The 14720-nt window shown below is 37.9% G+C and overlaps 1 protein-coding gene across 12 annotated transcripts in view; it reads left to right on the forward strand.

Annotated features, from left to right (window-relative positions):
• The window catches only part of ZFYVE28 (zinc finger FYVE-type containing 28), a 299046-nt gene that overhangs the window by 203382 nt on the left and 80944 nt on the right, over positions 1-14720 (forward strand). For 10 of the 12 annotated variants that reach the window (XM_045018917.1, XM_045018919.1, XM_045018912.1 and 7 more), the window contains 3 exons: positions 117-206; positions 1709-1798; positions 9432-9533. In XM_045018917.1, the coding sequence (XP_044874852.1) occupies positions 117-206; positions 1709-1798; positions 9432-9533 (282 nt within the window). Of the gene's footprint in view, positions 1-116; positions 207-763; positions 1123-1708; positions 1799-1906; positions 2115-9431; positions 9534-14720 lie in introns of those variants that run through there. The other 2 variants (XM_045018920.1, XM_045018916.1) reach the window with 2 other exon arrangements.

Raw genomic sequence — 14720 nt, forward strand, 5'->3', positions numbered from 1 at the left:
ATCAGAGTTCATTATTGAGATAATTTGACTTTCATTTCTTTTCCGTTACGTTATATCTGATTGTGAAGGGGTTGAGAAAAGTAATTGAAATATACCTCTCTTTAAAATCTTTGTAGTTATGTATCAGCCATGGTACCTGTAAAGTCTCCAAAAGAGTATTATGTACAGCAAGAGGTAATCGTGCTTTTTTGTGAAACAGTAGAGAGGTAAGCACTTTTCAGAAATATGAATTACACTTTTCTTTGGTGTATTTACCTATGATCTGGCATATTACGCAAATTTCATAACTGTAATCTTCAGGAAAATGACACGTTGCTTCCTAGTGATTGTTCAAGTAAAAAATCAAAAAACATTAGCTATTTGCAGAAATGTTTTGGCCTAACATAAAAAAAAATCACTGTATTGTAGCTGGAATGCATGGTTATGATATATACAGTTAAGGCTGACTAAGCATTTCCATTCTAGAGGCCATTTTACCTTGTACCTTTTGAGTTGAATTTTCTGGATCAGAGGCATTTGGGGTTTTTTGTTTGATTCTGGGGTTTGGTGTGGTGTGGTAGGGAAAAGAGATTTGTGCAAAAAATGTTTAGGGTATTTTTTTATTTTGTTTTGAGAATGAGGGCACATACTTCTCCCATTATTAGAAAAAAATCTTGTGACTTTTATTTGGACAACTCTAAAGACTCAGTGGTTTGGAGTACAAAGTTGAAATTTGTCAAAAGATAGTCCTAGGGGAGGAGAGTGTCCATGAAAACTGGTTTTGTTTTTGACTGCATTGGGAAGTCTTAAATTGTACTTTTTTTTTTTAAATGACAATGGATTCAGCCTCCCAGTATTCTAAAACCAAGAGGTGTGCTCTGTGCATGTATATACATGGGGTTATGGATTATACCAAAACAGTTTTGTGAATCCTGTGTCATTCAGTAACAATGATTTTACCTCCCTCAATGTGGTATTTTAATATGCATGCAAACACACTTTCACTTCTGGCATTCTTTTGCTGTGTAGTCAGATTGTCTCGATCAAAGAAAAATGGAGACAATGGCTGCCTGGTGGAAACATGGGCTTGGGAGAAGGAAAGGATGAGAGACATGGGAATTCTGAGCAGGGACTTACTCAGAGGTCTGTTTGAATATGGCTATGTTTCGCCCCTGGGGTGGTCTTCCACATCTTCTTTCTTTGGTGGTAGTAGTGGGGGCAGGTCACAAGGAACCAAGTGTATCCTGTGTCCCCTACTCCACAAGGGGACAGCATCGCCTCAGGTATGGCTCATCACCAACAACTCCTCAGGAATGGCTTGTCCATCCTTCTATAGCTAAGGCTCAACAGAGAGACTGAGATGGATTCTCTCCAACACTGCCTTTGACAGTAAATCATGGCACCACATCAGTCACCAGAGGAAGTTCACTAAATATATAGAGGGCTTCTTCCTACTCTTTGCAAATTTTGCATCTCGGAGTTGGGAGTGGAGATCATTGAGCCATTTGGTTTCCGTTAGATGGAGTGGGATTGATAATAGTCAAAAGAGACAGAGTTAATGTAGAGTGAGCTTTAAATATGAATTTTCTTCCTCAGTTTCCCTGGCTTATATCACAAGATTAATTTTTTCATAGTTTTTCCTATTTAATTATTCAAATTTATTTATGAACAGCTAATAAGCTGAGAACATTCTGAAAAATGATTTACAAGTATTTTGTTATTTACCTAGAGCTTTAAAGCTTGGATACCTCACTCAAGATATGATTGATGACTATGAACCAGCATTAATGTTTACCATCCCAAGATTAGCCATCGTGTGGTAAGTATTTATAACTTTTACATTGATTTTTATCTATGAATAATATTATATTGAAAGTTTTGGTAAAGTCACATAGCAAAGTGTTTATTTGTTCACACCTGCTTGCAGCTGATTTTTATGAGCACATTCTTTCAAAGAAAGAACCAAAAAAAGGCAGTAAGATCACAAAGGAATTAACAAGGAGTGCCATTAATAAAGCAACAAGTGCCAAAAGGAGAAAAGTCAGAGCAGCTAATTATGCAGACTAGGAACTGAGAGCAGCTGGTCAGTCATCCCCCAGAAGGAAATGCAGAAGTGAAGGGATTTAGAACATCACATCTTCCAAACCAGACTAGGTACTGTAAACTCATCTTTTATAAATAAATTCTTTAGATGCAAATATTTTACCTCACTGCATAAGTAACATCTTTATCATATGGATCCATGAAAAACTGATTTTCAGTAGTAACCATTCAGTTTCATTAATGATACATACTGGAACCAAAGGGACCTGCCATGGAATCTATTGGCATAGTACAATGTAACAAAAAGTGAGTGAGGTACAGACCTTGTTCTAGAATGTGTTTACTGTATGCAACTGGATGGAATCAGAAAAATGGCATGTTACTTCTTGGCCCTTAATTTTTTTCTGCTCAGACTGCTGGGTGGAGCAAACTTTTCCACTTAAATCAGTTTATCACAATAGCACATATGAAATGAACAAGATGAATGCTCCCTAATGGATATTCTTTATTTAATAAGACAGCAATTTCTCTGGAGTAAAAAGAAGCAAGGCTACAATTACTGCATTTTAATAAAGGTTATGGTTTTTTAAAGTTTGCATCAGGGTGTTAATATAACTAGAAAATAAGAAACCTCACACCCTGCATGTGTAAATTTCTCCTCCGGAAATCACTCTGGCTCATTGCTCCTGTTAAGCAGAGTAATATGCCTATCAGTGTCACAACTAACTAACTAAATAAATTCATCTTAGCATCAAAAGTCAGCAAGACTATGAGAAAGTGACTGCTCATCATATTAAACACCTCAGAGTCTGCAGTAGCAGGAGGAAAACTCATACAAAAAAATAAATTTAGTCTTGCTGGAAAACCAAAGACTCTCTGAGAAATGGTCTTTGCCAATCCCAGATTAAAAATCAGTCTGGCTGCTCCCAGAACAGACAATGAGATGAAAACAGTCATCACCACCAGCTGATATTTCTGGAAAAATTGTATCAGTTACAGTAGGGCTAAAGTCTGGACTGTAGAGAGATAAGTCTTAAAATCTAAGGAAGATACATCTAGAAGGTGCCATGCTTGTTAGCATACTGTATTTCTTTAGTGAATAAAAATCTTTTCCTTTCTAGCAACTGTTGCTAGATAGGGTGAGATGCAGTTGGATATCTGGACTGGCAGAGATATCAAAATCTCTGGGGATCAATTCACCCAGCTATGCAGCATTTTGTAGGGTAGGTGATGTAGCATGAAATGCAGCTATTATACAATCAATTCTTACACTGAATGCCTGTAAACTTAGGGTTTGTCTATGCAGCCTGGCAAAGGATGCCAGAGAGGTGTGATTTTTGTAAAGCGCACTGACTGCCCTATGTAGACCCGCTGGTATGCTCTAAAAGGTACCTAAAAGGCATGGTAAATTTCAGAGTGCACCAGCAGGCTCTATACAGAGGAGTTAAAGCACCACATGTTAGAGTGCTTTACAAATCACAACCCTCTAGTGTGCTTTGCTAGTGTCATGTAGACAAGTTCTTAGGATAGAATGACAGTTTTTGCACACGTGGAGGATTGGGGAGACCAGCCAGTTAAGCAAATTTTATTTTCAGTACTTTAGTTTAATCTTAACTCTGGATCCTGAGGTTTCGTTATTGGTTAGAGTCTTACACAAATTTTAAAATGTTAGTATGTTTTTACTATTAAATTATTTAACTTGAAAATACTCTTGTACTGGATGATTTTAGTCATAAACCATTTTGAACCCTTAATCCTCTGTTTGATAACAAAGCATTAGTTTAAGATATACTTATCAGGATCACTTTCTGTTAAGCTTGCTTACCTGGCATTGATATGCTGTACACATTATAGGTAATATAAGGAGATATACCAATCTCCTAGAACTGGAAGGGAACTTGAAAGGTCATCTAGTCCAACCCCCTGCCTTCACTAGCAGGACCAATTTTTTTGCCCCAGATCCCTAAGTGGTCTCCTCAAGGATTGAACTCACAACCCTGGGTTTAGCAGGCCAATGCTCAAACCACTGAGCTATCCCTCCCCCATTAATTATAATGTCATAATGGTATGACATTATACAGTACATGTTGCATAATGTCATACCAGATGGCTGTGAACTTTTAACCTAAGAGCTGGTTTGCAATGTTAAGATATAGATTTTTGTTTCTTTAAATAGTTTTGTTTTCATTTCCTTTTCTTTTTCATTAGCCACTAAGCTTCCTTTCAAAAATAATCAGTGAGATGAGAACAAGTAACAGAATTAACCTATGGCAGGGAAATTTTTGGTTAAAATAGGGGAAAATTAGCTACAAGAACAGCTCAGCAATAGAACAAGTTACCTGTAAAGGTTGTAGAATTACCATCATTTGAGATTTGAAGCATAGATTAGCTACTGCTCTGTCAATTCTGGATTGGGAATAATTAGGTCAACTTGGCCATAATCAGGGCCAACTCTAGCGTTTTTGCCGCCTCAAGCAGTGCAAAAAAAAAACAAAAAACCATGATCGCGATTGCGATCGGTGGCAATCTGGTGGCAGCTCTACTGCTGCTTCTTCTATGGCGGCACTTTTTTGGCAGGTCCTTTGCTCCGAGAGGGAGTGACAGCCCTGCCGCCGAATTGCCGCCAAACGGCCGGATGTGCCACCCCCCTCTTCACTGGCCGCCCCAGGCACCTGCTTGCTACGCTGGTGCCTGGAGCTGGCCCTGACCATAATATAGGAGTGGGGGAGAAAAGCAGTGGACTAAATCAGGGATTCTCAAACTTCATTGCACTGCAACCCCCTTCTGACTATAAAAATTACTACATGACCCCAGGACAGGAGATCGAAGCCTGAGCCCACCCGAGCCCACTGACATGGGGGTGGGTGGGGCAAGTTGAAGCTCAAGGACTTCAGCCCCAGGCAGGGGACTTATAACTTGAGTTCCAATGTGCAGGGCTGAAACCCTCAGGCTTCGGCCTTGGGTGGTGGGGCTCAGGCTTCGGCTTTGGGTCTGGTGCCCAGCAAGTCTAAGCCAGCCCTGGCAAACCCATTAAAATGGGGTCGTGAGCCACCGTTTGAGAACTGCTGGATTAAATCACTTATTAAAGGTCCCTTAGAATTCTACTAGTCATAACAAAGAGAGAGAAAGAACTGGAGACATTGGTTCCACCATACTGAATATTATGTTATCACTTGGTCCATTTAAAAATATTCAGGATTCTCCAGTTCTCTGCAGTCCAGTTCCTCTCACAATTCTGATTACATACTACTGGACAAGTTTACATGTAATGCTTTTTCCCCTGACATTTCAAGGAGGGTAGGGATAGGTGCGTGGGTGTGTCTGTCTTTCTCTCTGTCTATATCTGTTTATATTTGTTGTTGGTTGTCAGTGCAGTAAAACCCTCAAAAGTTTGTCCTCCCATCAATGCACTAGGATGTAAAGGTGTAACTTCCTCACTTAAAGCACCCATGGCACTTTCTCTAGCCTGCTGTAAACTTTATCCTAAATTTTTTATTACAAGTGGTTCCTCTAAATCCCCTCAAAAGTTCCTATTTTTCCCTGCCACAAGGTGGGGTAGCATGTGAAGGTCCCATACCATCTGGTGCCAGAGGAGTGCCTGTTGACTATAACTTGGATAATTACTTTTCTTCAGACTCATCGATAATGAACCACTTTTCCAGACATTCTGCTACATGATGTTCTTGTTTTAGAACAGTGGTTCTTAATCTGGGGTGCGCGCAGAAATGCCCTTTCTGGGGGTGCAAGACGTGCCAGATTTTTTTAGAAGGTAAATCATCAAAAACACAAATTAAGCACAGGCACATAAGTACAACTACTTTGTTTTATCAAACCTATGTATTTATTAACATTATACATTTTAAACGATTACTGCGTTAAATTTTAACTGCAAAATAGAATTACATATTTATTTTAATCTCTTTCATTCTATAGTTATGATATAGCTAGGTTTAAAGAACTGACCTACTTCAACGATTTTTGATAAGGGGTGCGAGAACATATTTTTGAGAACCAAAGGGGTGCAGGCTGCAGTAAAGGTTGAGAACCACTGTTTTAGAAGCAGCAAAGAATCCTGTGGCACCTTATAGACTAACAGACGTTTTGCAGCATGAGCTTTCGAGGGTGAATACCCACTTCGTCCGATGCAAGGCGAAGTGTTTTAGAAGATGAATAATAATTGCTGCCATTCAGTTTGTAAAAACATATGGGACTAGCCTTAGGCTGAATGGCATGAACTTGCATGGCAGCTCTAATGTTTATCTTTTTACTTATAAATGTCTGTCCATTTTAAGTCCTCCAGGAACATGTACAATAGTAATAAACTAACTGAAAAATAACATACTGACCAATGCCAATCAACACAAACTGCATCTAATGCTGGATGACTCAGAGGAATGTTTTAAAATTATTTATTAAGAGATAGTAATAGTTTGTTAATAATCCTAATAATCGACAATTTAAAAACATACTGAGGAACTTGTCGAGGAGCAAACCCATTTGAGGGGAGCAGACTAAATGAATTCAGCTTGTTCCACCTCAGTCTACTAGAATTAAAGGCTATGAAAAATGAAATGTGTATCTCATTCTAGTGTTTAAAGGCATCTGAGTAATAATAAAGTAAGACAGTCCAAAGGCCTCATGTTAGTAGAATTGGGTCAAATATCTCATCTTTGTTTCACAATATTTTCTCTCTTAAATTGTGAAAACTTTTACAAAACTTCCTGAAAGTATTTTCAAGCAGAAGTGTCTTTGTATGTGAAGACAGAATGTTTACTGAGATATTGCAAAAATGTGCCTGATAACTTGATCCTATTAGATGCATAGCACTCTCGCCCTTATCCAGAAAATCACTGAAGAAGTCCCACTGAACAGGGCCACAATACTCAACTCTTTGCAGGACTGAGCTCTGAGGGTGCATCTACACTGCAAGATTCTTTGGTAGCATGTGTGTACACAGATGACATGCTGGAGCCATTCTCCACTGAAAAGTCCCCACTGTGGAAGCCATTCTCCATTGCAGGAAGACTCTGGTACCAGAGAAATGCTTCAGCAGTAGAGGACAGTGGGGAGAGGCTGCCAGCTTCCTGCTGCTGGAGCTCTCCTCTGCCACAGGGAAAGAAAGATTCCAGTGGTGAGGAAAGGCTCTGGCGGGGGTGGAGCAGCAGGGAAAAGTCTGAGCCTTTCCCCGGCTGCCTACCCCCATCAGAGACTTTCTTTTTCGGGTGGCAGTGGAGAGCAACTGACGCCTTTCCCCACTACCAGTGACTTTCACTGACGTGTGTAGCCACACAACGCACTATGCTTTTTTCACCGAAAGTGGTGTATAGTGCAGAAGTAGCCTGAGAATGGCTCTGTCCCAAAAAAAAAATAAAGTACTTCACCTGAAATGAGTTTCACAAAAACATACGAGCAAAACAATATAAAATGGTTCACCCTTTCCCAAGTGGCAAAAATTCATATTTGATTGCTTTCAGAATGAAACATTCCCATGAAGTTTTGTCTTGTTTATTATATCACCAGTGGGTTGCATGAAATCTAAGATCTCCCTCTCATCTAATTTCTATAGTTCTTCACTCTCTGAAGAAATTCAGACAGAACCATATATTAAAGGTGCTAGTTTTGTAACATAATTACTGGCCCAATGAACATGGGTTTGCAGCAGTTACAAATTTAGCCTGAGCAGACTCTAGTTTCTATCCAGAGAAAAGGTAATGCTTATTTTTCTAGACAAGACTTTAGTACTTGAGTCAGCAGCAATTAATTCATTGATGGCAGTCTGTCTACTGAAATAAAGAAACTAAAGAATTAAAATTGTGTCTGCAGTAACTGGAGAATTTAGGTCTTCAGCCAGAAAGGATTTGTGAAAGGTGACTTTCAAATAGAATGAAAAAAATCCATTATGTTAAGAGTTGTGTTAATTGCCACCAATAAGCAAGCTTGGCTTTTGGCATATTGACACTAAGAACGCAGATGGCTAGCTCCATTGCTGAGGAGAGGACACAGAATGGACCTTGCTGGTAACATGACAGTAAAAAAAAAGATTCTCACTAATACATGGAGGCCCAAACTAAAGTTGCAGAGTGACAGACAGATCCCTTTTAAAAAAAACAAAAACAAACAAAAAAGGAAAACTCTTTGGCATGTTTTAAATAAATTTCATTATTTTGTACCATCTTCAGTTGTAAACACAAGAAAGATAGCAACATTTTTCTCAGAAAGCAAAGAAATAGCACTCAAGTGATTCCCCCATATATTGATTTTGTGCTCCAGTGGGATTTCATAGTATTGGTGATGATATCAGCCTATAATACATGCTGGAGTGTCTCAGAAGATCTTGAGCTGGCCAGTCATAGCAGAACTGGATGGTAATGAACCAAAAATGGGGCAAAAAGTGAGTTTGTTGTTATCGTGCTGAATGCCTCTATTAGTCAGTCAGAGAGATTCAGACCCCCTCGGAATTAATCAGCACCATCCTGAAGCTTAGGTGTCTTTTAAGAAGGCTGCCTTCAAAGTAATGAATATTTGCAAACTAAGTATATCTACACTGCAAAAAACAAACAAAACAAAACAAAAACCGTGTGGCAGCAAGTCTCAGAGCTCGGGTTGACTGAGTTGAGCTCACACTATGGGGCTAACTAATAGTGTAGCTGTTCCTGCTCAGGGCTCCGAGACCCTCCGCCAATCCTATAAACCCTTATGCATGTGAGTAATTCACTGAAATCAATGAGACTACTCAAGCTTAAAGTGAAGCACATAAGTGTTTGCAGGATCAGGATCAGGACTAAAGCTTCTTTTCTTTGGAATCTTTCCTACAAGCAGTTAGTTACATTTGTACCCTGGTAGTATGGAAACGTTACATCCTATAAAGTATCATGTTTCTTTCCTAGCACAGATGTGTTTGGGTTTTTTTACCATTCTGTATTTTAATTTGACTGAGAGAGGGAATGTTCAAGCACTGGCATTCAAAAGGACCAAACCACTTGTCTAGAACCTATTTAGAATAGAAAGAAGAAAGTTGGAATGTATCTTGGGACAGTAGAGTCCAAAATATTCTGATAATTCACTTACTTAGTTATTAATTTCTTCTATACACTCATTTTCAGTTTTTCCAAGTCAGTTAAATAAATCAAGTAAACAGTGGATTCTTTTTGTAATATGGTTTCATTCCTTTCCCCCCACGTATAAAGGAACCAAATTCTTTGTAGTTTTTAAATATCTGTAACTTCTTACAAATAAAAGAAAAATAAGGTATCTGAGAGAGAACAAATAATCACATAAAATTGTGCATAATTATGCAACCAGCAGCTTAAATATAATTTCAAATATTTGTTTATTGATGGTTTTCTGATTCTATACTCTGTCCAAGTGTCCTAAAAAAGATATATTTTGTGTGTGTGTCTTAAATACAGTGGGCTTGTAGTTTATTCTGAAGGACCATTGAACTTGGACCGCAAGTCAGAAGATATGTCGGAGCTTTTCAGACCCTTCCACACTTTGCTAAGGAAAATAAGGCAAGTAATAAAAGATTTCTGTTTCTTGAAATTACATCTTTCCTAGGGTGAAAAATGAGAGGACTGAAAATTACACATTAAAAGGAAACTATTTCAATGCTTACTCTGTTACAATAGTTTACCTCTTTTTTTCCTGTGTACCTTTTGTGTACCCAGCAGTCAGTTGAGCTGACTCTTTACTCTGGTATTTTCTAAACTTCTTCCAGTTCTATTTTACCCCCCTCCTTTTTTAAAATCATTTTATTATGTTTGTTTTTCTTTATTTTTGATAGTTATGATAGGTGGTGGATGGCTGCAATATTGAAGCTAGACATTTTATAGTTTTCTTTAACTGTTGTGTTTCTGTTTTAATTACGTTTATTTTACATTTTTTGTTTAACTCAGTATGATATGATGCAATACACAGGTAATGATTTATTAGATTATTTCCATCTGTAACTTCTATTATGTTAGTGGTTATCAGACTTTTCCATATTGTGGACCACTTCTTAAATAATAGATTATTTCCTGCACACCTCCTTTCCCAATCTCCAAATCCCAATAACTCTTGGAAACTATAGTGTTTGGTTTAATTAAAAGTAATGACAGGACAACATCAGGGAGAAGGAATAGAGCTAACCTCACTTTAATGAGATGGTTGGTTACCTCCCTCCATTTTTGTCTAAACAGTTTTTCTGGGTGTAGGAGCTTAGGGTCAGATTTTTAAAGGTATTTTTGGCACCTAATGGGATTTTCAAAAGCACTTTGGTGCCTAAAACGACTTGTTTTCAATAGGTGTTAGGCAATTAGATGCTTTTGAAAATCTCATTTAAATACCCTTAAAAATCTGGCCCTTAGGGGCTAAATTTTCAAGTGACTATTTTGGGTGCCTCAGTTTTGGTGCCCAATTTGAGACCTTTTTAATGGGGCCTGATGTTCAGAGTTGCTGTGCTCCCACCCCTGAGTGCTTCACCTCAGCTGAAATACTCAGGCTCTTAATCACTTCTTAAAATGTAAGCCTCTGTTTTAATAGTACTGAATGTCCTCACACTGCACACGGGTTCCACTGCTCTAAATTTTTCTAGATCATTTTGCAGTATGGTTCTGTCCCCCTATTTGTTTGCCATCTATTGAATTTTATGTTTAGCCAAAATTTGATCACAACTGAGGTTACAATACATCACAAACACAGAGAAATGAAGCTTCACAAAGGGGCTGTGCAGAGTGCAGAAAGATGTTAATTTTTGTGTTTATTTTTATCAAAAAAGCTTCTAGAAATCCTAAAAGAATCCAGGACTAAGCTACAACTAGCAGAAAATAGCCCTGTTTAACAATGAACAGATGCTTCCCTGTTGTTATGGAAGCAGCTCCACCTAGTTCATGGACCGCAGTTTGAGAATCTCTCTAATAGGTTATTTATTCCTTTATGCTGCATATGCAGGATTGTTCAATACAAAATGGTCCAGATTGTAAACCAGTGTGAAGTGGCTAAGCTTCATTGACTTCACCTGAGCTATACTGATTTGCACAAGCTAAGAATCTAGACATGTATTTTTAGTGTTTTGTCTAAACTAGTTTTAAATGTCCTAAGTGATGGAGCTTGCACCATTTCCCTTGTGTGTGTTCCATAGCCTGGATCTATTCAATGTGTGAGAGACTAGGTAATATCTGTTTCTCCAATTTACCTCCTCCTGCTTGTTTACATCTTTGAAAACCTTCAATTTTGTTGTTGCTTTTCCCTGAACACCCTCTAGCTTGTCTAGATTTTTCTTTAACATGCATTATTATGAAAAGGAAGAAAAAATATGTTGGACTAGGTTTTTCTGTAGCCAGAAGCAGTATGTGATTGTAAATTGCAATACTAACACTAAAATCAATCACGTTATTATATGCTATCTTGAACTGTACGGACATTGATATGTATAAATAAAATTACAATGTTAATCTTTTCTTAATCTGTGAGACTTAATTACCATAAATACTCGTCCACTTTTCTCTCTGTTTACAGTTAATGATACTTAATTAGTTTGAGAGATTTATATGGGGGAAATATTCAAACACACAAATTGATTTCTAACTGCCATGGAAAGTCAATGGAAGTTAAACACAACTCCGATATGTGCCTTATGCAAAATCTCCCCTGATATCTCTGTCTAGAAGACATATACTATAGATGTGCAAGTACATGCACAATATTGATCTTTTGGGTAGTTATCCTGTATCTCACTGCTGAAATGGATACACATTACTATTACTACTTTGTAGTGACAGTGATTTAAGAAAGCTGGGCATAACAAAACAAATTATTGAGATGCAGAATTGATAAGGTGAAAATCCTTTACCTAGAATAAAATCCTGAAAATACATTCTTTTGAATTTTTTGCTTACTATGATGAGAAATCCCACTGAATTTTGAAGTCCAATTAAAGTTGCATTAAAACAAAAAGTTCTGTTTACTTCCAGAACACAACCACAACAAAAATTCCTAATATAAGTTGCTCACATCCCCTTAGATTAATATGGAGATAATGTTTAAAATCTATTTTACTTGTCACTGTTTGTATATTTTGTCTACTATTCACATTTCACAATATAGACAACAAAATCAGTTAAATCCGTTTTTGCTTTTGCTTAGTCCATTTCATTTTCAACTTTTCAAATCTTAATTGTTGGGTTGCAGTCATATCAGGATAATGTATACTTGTTCAATAACAACTATTTCTAATCCAATCTTTTTAAAAAATGGAAAACCTTTAGTTCAATCTTTAGTTTTGAAAAAGTCAGTTCTAACAAAATCTGAGCTTTGTGTCAAATTGGAGATTACAGTATACTCCTTCTTAGGAAAGGGTCCAGATTTAAATGATCTGGAGCAATTTTTTAAAATATTTTCAGTGAAGCAATATTTATTAGTGAACACAAAGAAAATCAAAGCAAATCATACATAAGCTATATGAAATTATGTATAAACTTTGATGTGTTTAACAGTCCAGCTAGATAAATCCAATCGGGCAATTATTGCCCCATCAGCAATGTCCCTGATTAACTCTACCATCCCATCAAATGAATCACCACTGTTGATTTAAAACAACGACAGAGCCATCTCCATAGGGTTCAGGATTTGCAGGGTCCTCAGCACTGTGGTAGTAGGAAGGGAAGGTGCTCTATCTCCTTCCCCTTCCCTATGAGTAACTGCCTTGGTGTTGTTTCATGGGCTTTCTTTGCCTTGTGACTGGTGAATTTAAACTCACTGGGTTGCAATTACTGGACAGTGGTAAGGTTCAGGGGGACATATAAAGGAGATCAAGGAGGGAGGTCGGATGAGGCACTTGTATTTCCTTCCAGCAGTTAGACATTAACTCACCCTCCACCAGTGGATGAGGGCAATAGAATGGGCTTTGGTGTGTTCTACTATTAAAATGCCCACATGCTGTATTGCAATACAATGCTTACTGTAAGACTATAAAAAACAACATATTATTGCAGCACATTATTGTATCCTATCAAATTTCAGTATAAAGTTCAATATTCTTTACCTATCAGCCAATTAGATTTTCATTCTTAATATAAAACAAAACACAAGACTTATTGAAATGCTTACTGTATGATTATAATACATCTGTCATGTTGATCATTAAAGGAAATAACAGACACTGGGTTTACACTGCTCCCATTAGCTATTGTAAAATTTCAGTATAGCTATTGGATTAGTAAAGTGTCTATTGGCTAGATAAATCCATTATATTCTCCTCCTGGGTGTCCTATTGCTGGGTTGCCTGATTTTCAGAGGTGCAAAGCATCTTTGGAATCGGTGGGAATTGTAGATATCGAGCATCTCTGAAAATTAGGCTAGCAGTAATTATCCTACTCTGTGTGCTATTAGCAAAAAGAATTGTACTGTTTCAAGTTCTGGTGCTCTGGGCCAGGAAACAAAATGTTTTAAATTTTTAATTGAGACACATACAAGATGCATGTATTATAATTATATTAATATTAACCTGGATACATACAGTTACTCTGCACAAAAGTAGATAGATAACACACACACTGTCATAACTGAATAATTTCAGCCAGATCTAAAATTCTGCAGATACCTTTATCTCTAATCTTTTATCAAAGCTCTGTGTCCACCTACGGCTTGATCCTGGGCCCACTGAAATCAACAGCAAGGCTCCCATTGACTTCAGTGGTTCAGTCCCTAATGATCATATCAGTACATCATAAATACTATAACATCTCTGAATCCATTTCATATCATTAACTGTGAATGAAAATGTAATACATTATATTCCCATCTCAGAATGTTGGGGTGATTTTGGATTTCTGTCACATGCAGAATAGTTGTGCAGGGTGGAGGGGGTAAGGGTACTTATCAGGTCTGTTTCTGGAGGGTGGGGTTTAGGGCGAGATCAGTTAATTGGTACTATATAGCATTAAGCAATCTGCACTCATACCCACGTCTTACTCCTATGGGAACAGCTACACACAGGGAGGATTGACACTCAGAGAGAAAAAAGGCAATCAAAATTACCATTGCTTCCCTTCTTGAAGGGAAGGTAACTTTAAACTCTGGACAGGTCCACACAGCCTTCATCAGGTTGGCTTCTGTGGAGAAGATGTATGAAATCAATTCATCTCCTAGCTGCCTTGTTCTCATCCTCTCTTCGGCTGACTCTGCCCTTCTTGTGGACTGGGCAGCCAGCCAGCTCCAGACCACTGATGGAGCAAGTTCTTCAGCCTGGGTTCTCCCAGCTGTGCGAAATGCTGTGTTGTTTTTGCAATAGGTAGAGTGACTACAGCTCATAACCACCACAGTACACAGAATCTTGCTTATTTATTTTTCCAAACATAATTTGCCCTCGTGTAATAATGTATCAATTAGAATGAAGGCAGATGAACCCCCAAAGTGACTGTTATAGCCAATCTTTTTTTCAAGTCCACCATAAAAAGGAAATATAGTGAAACTGGCAGAGTTGGCCTTCAGGTGCTCTACTTACTCATTTCTTGTGAATGATAAAACAAGACAATAGAAAGAGAGAGATCCAACCTTATTTTTTTTCATAGTAACATCAGACTTGGCATACTGGATCAGACCTGAGGCCTATCTAGTCCAGTATACTGCCAGATGCTGGCCAGCACCAGAAGCTTCAGAACTGTGTAGTAGGCAGATATGGGATAATCAGCCCCCTGTAGTAGGTCTCATCCTGATCT

This window comes from Mauremys mutica, chromosome 5, assembly GCF_020497125.1.
Source record: "Mauremys mutica isolate MM-2020 ecotype Southern chromosome 5, ASM2049712v1, whole genome shotgun sequence".
Lineage (NCBI taxonomy): Eukaryota > Metazoa > Chordata > Testudines > Geoemydidae > Mauremys > Mauremys mutica.